We start from the raw sequence: 4772 nt of genomic DNA on the forward strand, positions 1-4772 counted from the left end.
TTTGACCGGATACGGTACGCCTGATTAGGCGGCGCGAACACGCGCGAAAGCTGTTGCTTCAGCTGATCCCAAGTGGGAAATGCAGCGTCAACAGACGTGCCGCACGTTAGTGCCCATTCGCGAGCGCGACCTCCAAGCCTGGAGATAGCCAGCGCCACGCGCTGATGCTCAGACTGGAGCAGGGCCGATCCCATGGCCATCTCGACCTCACGGGTCCAGAGAAGGAGATTCTCTCCATCCTTCCCCTCGAAGGTTTTTACGCTCACCATGAGCGGTTTCAGTCTCATAGACTCTTCACGCGTCATCGACGCCGCCGCCGTTGCGGCGCTCATCTTCTCTTGGACATGCTTCAAGAGCGCGTTCTCGTAGCGGGAGAACGATTCCAGCCTGGCAGTGACCGCCTCTGGACCTTGCGATGCAAGATGAGCCACGCCCTCCGGGCCAAGCAAGGACATAAGCTTAGTAAGCGCGTCCTGCTGCGCCGGGGGCAAATTCGCGAACACGGGGTGTTCCATCCTCGCAGAGGATATAGTCAACCGACTCAGGAGCGGGATTGACTACAAGTGCTACCAAGTGCAGCGGGGCTGCCGTAGCTTTAGCGTCAGAGGAAGACGTTCGACTCAAAGAGTCACTAATACTAAGTTCCTTATCCAAAGGACACTTACAGCCCAAGACCAGGGCTCAAAGTTAACACCTTAACTTTTATACTTCAAAACCAGAAGTGTTTTATTTACTATTATTGCGGCCAAGCCGCCTAGGGGTAAATGTATCTCTTTAACTATCTAGCATAGTTAAACCTAATCAAATGCATAACGTGTGGCTTTCAGCCAACGTACTGAGAGACCTTGTTAACTCTCCAACTTATGTACTGAGAGTTTGTTAACTCTCCGGGTACTTCGTACCCCTGTGTGCTCCACACCATGTAACCCCGTTACACTTTGCCTCAAACAGCTCTTTGGTGCTGCACAGCACGTTCTCCCGAGTGTGGAGTGGTGCGTTGGCCAAGTCCTCTCCGTATTGATTAGAGCGGAAACTTACAGAAGTTACTGCTAGCAACTCCATATGAAGGCGTCTCATGTACTCGGCATGTGTTGGGACTCTATCTCATTTCCGCTTCACGGCCAGCTTGTGCAGGATGAAGCCGTTCACCACTGCCATGTCGACAAAAGCTAGAAATAGCTGTCGATAGTACTTTTTGAACGCTACACATCTCTGGATAGAGTAGCGTTGCAGGCGGATCTGGTCAGGGGTATACAGCAACTAGCTGCGGGCATTGAACTTGCGTGACGGCCCCCGTCCTTTTGTCCTTCTTTGACATACTGTGAATCACCCTGTGGCGATCATATGAGCAGGGCTCGAGTCCATCCATGCGGCAGCAACAAGCTCTGGGTATTGTCTGGCTTGGGCAATCCTGTACGTTCCTCGAGGCATGGACTGCGGTTTCTTCTTCTGCTTGAACATGAGCTCTTTGGGCCACCCCGGTCGGTCGCTTCGTTGCGTCCCAACGTAGTAGAACCCCAGTGGTAGAAGTGAAAGTGCCAGCGCAGGTGAGCTGTAGAAGCTGTCGGCTATAATTAACCGCTGCTTCGGTAACCCATCAAATGCCTTGGTGATATTGCGGATGGCTACCCTTTGGGATGCGCCTTCGCTCTTCTTCTTGGTTTAGCACCAAGATAAACTTCAACTCTGTAGTATACAGTATAACAAAAAAGGTAGCATTGGTAGTTAGCAAAACGGAATTGAGACAGAATATGACAAAATACAAGATTTCGTATTCTGTCGGAAACTGAACACAATACAAACCTCGCGCAGTACCCACTGACGGCCCAGCAAGTCATGTCCCATACTTGTGGGGCTTCCTCTTGTTGTAAGTCCGTATAGGATTGTATTGACTTCGATTAGGGATTGTTCCCTCGTCGAAGCTTACACGTGGACCGAGACAATATCCGCGACGAAACGTTTTCTCGATCACCTGCAAAATGGGGCGGATATGGAACGCCTTCGTGTCTCCGCTGGTGGTGCTTGTAAAATGGAGGAAACGAGTTATTGTTCGAATCTCTTGCGCTTCATGTACCTTCCAAAGGTTCCCCAGGGAACGGCACCTTCTTCACTGATAGCCCAATGCTCCGGCAAGCCGTCCTTATATACGCGCCACCAACAGCGCAATTACGTGCAAAATCTCGTGTTTTTGAATTGACTTCTGCCTTTCAAGCTTGTCAACGATGTCTTCTAGGGTTTCCACGGATTTCTTAGGGTCCTTAGCTTGGGCTGCAAGCTGAGGTTCACATGTCTGCTGTGCGATCGCTGGAATGATTTTTCTCCGATAGGCTTCAGACGCCAACGCAATTTTCTTCCACAATGACTTGGGCAAAAAGTAAAAGAGCATTCCAATCGATGACTCAGCAAAAACGCTGACTTGCGTCCTCAAATTCCGGGTCTGACTCCACGTCATCCACATATTCCTCTTCATCGATTTCGTGCCCGTCAAAAACCGAATCCTCGTCGTCTGACTCGGCACTGCACAGGAACGACTCGTCACCAATATTGACATCATCTACATCAACTGGACCAAAGAGATTCTCAGCACGGAAGACCTCCATAAAGTCATCTCGATCAAATTCAGCTAGACCCGGCTCGTCGTCATCTCTAGCACATGCCTCTAGACCCGGTTCGTCGTCAGGCTTTAGTTCCTCCTCGAAACTTGCAGCCCCACCGCCAGCATTTGTATCCTCAATAGCAATTTGGCTCGTATCAACAGCGTTATTAGCACCTTGTTCCGTAGCAGCCATAATAGGGGTTCCCACCGTAACCCCTTGTTCTGTAGCAACCATATTAGCAGTCGCCACCATAGCTTCTTCTGTAGCTGTCATATTAGCGGTCGCCACCGTAGCTTCCTCTTCTGTTGCAGCCGGATTAGTGGTTTCCACCGTAGCTTCTTGATCTGTAACAGCCGGATTAGCGGAGTCGGCATAAGGTTCTAGTTCAGGTGTTGGCGGCTCAGGCTGGCGCCGTCGAACGGCAGCATACGCTGCTAGTTTCCTCATTGGGGGCTTCATTGCAGGCGTCGAACCAATTTGACGAGGTGGAGGTAGAGGTATCAAGCATTCCTGCATTGCGTATGCCCAAAGCGCCTTAGGCCTAAAACGTTTACAAATAGTCAGTAAACTAGTTTGTACAATCGTAAACCACCAAACATACCGATGAAATAGTCAATATCGACCTTGTCCTGGCGTAGCTTGCCTTTAACACCCGGCTTGACGTATGTATGGTCTGAGCTGAGGCCTGAAGGGCGTCTTGCCCGCCACCCCGCCTTGACGAGAGAGCTTTACAAGCGCTTGAACTCCCTAAGGTCAATCCAGTCCGTCATTTCGAAATGAGTGGCGTGAAAGGTGAGGCAGGGGATGCGATAAAGGGCTTATGATAGGATTTCGAAACCTGTCACTCATTTATACATCCTTTTCTATGGTTGCAGGAAAATGCCCGTCTATCTCCCCAACTCTCATATATAATGATAAAAAGCCCCTCACTCGCCAATACAAACAGTTATATGCGGGGAATCTTCTTTTACCTTCTTGCTTTTAACCTTTCAGCATATTTAAACCTGCAATATTCCTTCTTCTGTCAAATACAGAATACGGCCTTTATTGGGTTAAACTATCGATTACAACTAATATAGCAAACACCACCGACAGTAAAATGAAAAAATGTACGTAGTGGAATTTGGTCGATTTTGAGAACTTACCGTTGGGCGTCAAAGTAATTATGATATCTTTAAAGCATGTTTTAGTTTTTTTTTTAAATCCGCTAAAATCATCCATGTCCACGATAAAGAAAACTGCTACCTTTCTTAAGTAGCTTACTTGATTCAGAATGTATCTGTCTGAAGCATATGCCCGGTCACTTAAAGCCCCCTAAAAATATCAAAGTAAAGGTTAGATGTCTTACAATCGGTGCCATCTCTCGCTACTACTTGAATTTAAATACTGGGAGTAATTTACGGAGCTTGAGTCACTTTCTGTGTCATGCATGCCTTCTTCGAGGCGAGTCTGCGCGACAGATAGAGCTGCCTAATTTATTTAGCGTGATTTTGGAGCACGAAGGCTGGCAGAATGCCGAGCGTTAGTTATGATTTGGGCGAAGTCTCGACAAATCATTTAGGCTGACGTGAGTTTGGTTCTTGTATTGTACATCGGAATGTTAACGTTTGTCCTGTCCTGTTATAGCAGTTGCGATTTATTTGTGTTTCCACTGGTGTATACAAAAAGAAGAACTTCCAGACTTCCTAGCTCCTGAAAGGTGTTATAATGTCAAAGTTCTGAAGTCTGGCAAAGCCAGATCGACTGCAATGATTAACCGTGTACATTACGATGCCACTGACAAGGATTTCACGGCGAAACCTCACGCGGCCCGAGGGTCAGGTGCTAGGATGGCTGAGCTAGCTAAGGCTACAGAATCTCAAATTAGAAGGTTAGGACGATAGAATACGTCAGCGATGGAGGGGTGTTACCTGAGTGTATTGCCATGCGTTCCCTCGCGGGATTCTCACCAGAGAGATACACGTTTTCCCCAGAGCAAGCAGCTCTTGATCCGTTTGCAAATTAACCGCGTGAAGTATTCGTGTTTGTGGAGAATTAATTTGCGCCATACAAGCAGTAGCTAGCATCTCACGTGGCGATAGGAACGTTTTTAGGCTTATTATGTTGAGAATTACACTTCTTGATCGAATGGCCAATGCCTCACACTTAAAGAGGAAAAGGAAAAATGAGATTAAG

At 48.0% G+C, this 4772-nt stretch overlaps 1 protein-coding gene across 1 annotated transcript; it reads right to left on the reverse strand.

Annotated features, from left to right (window-relative positions):
- Positions 1-1326: 1326 nt before the first annotated feature.
- PITG_15207 (uncharacterized protein) lies at positions 1327-4523 on the reverse strand (the record flags this gene model as incomplete). Its single annotated transcript, XM_002898621.1, has 8 exons — positions 1327-1568; positions 1630-1686; positions 2075-2204; positions 2493-2941; positions 3199-3323; positions 3743-3769; positions 4403-4445; positions 4508-4523. 8 exons carry the CDS (start codon positions 4521-4523, stop codon positions 1327-1329), a joined length of 1089 nt encoding a protein of 362 aa, XP_002898667.1.
- Positions 4524-4772: the final 249 nt, after the last annotated feature.

The sequence above is a fragment of the Phytophthora infestans genome, genomic scaffold (assembly GCF_000142945.1).
Source record: "Phytophthora infestans T30-4 supercont1.35 genomic scaffold, whole genome shotgun sequence".
In the NCBI taxonomy this organism is placed as follows: domain Eukaryota; phylum Oomycota; class Peronosporomycetes; order Peronosporales; family Peronosporaceae; genus Phytophthora; species Phytophthora infestans.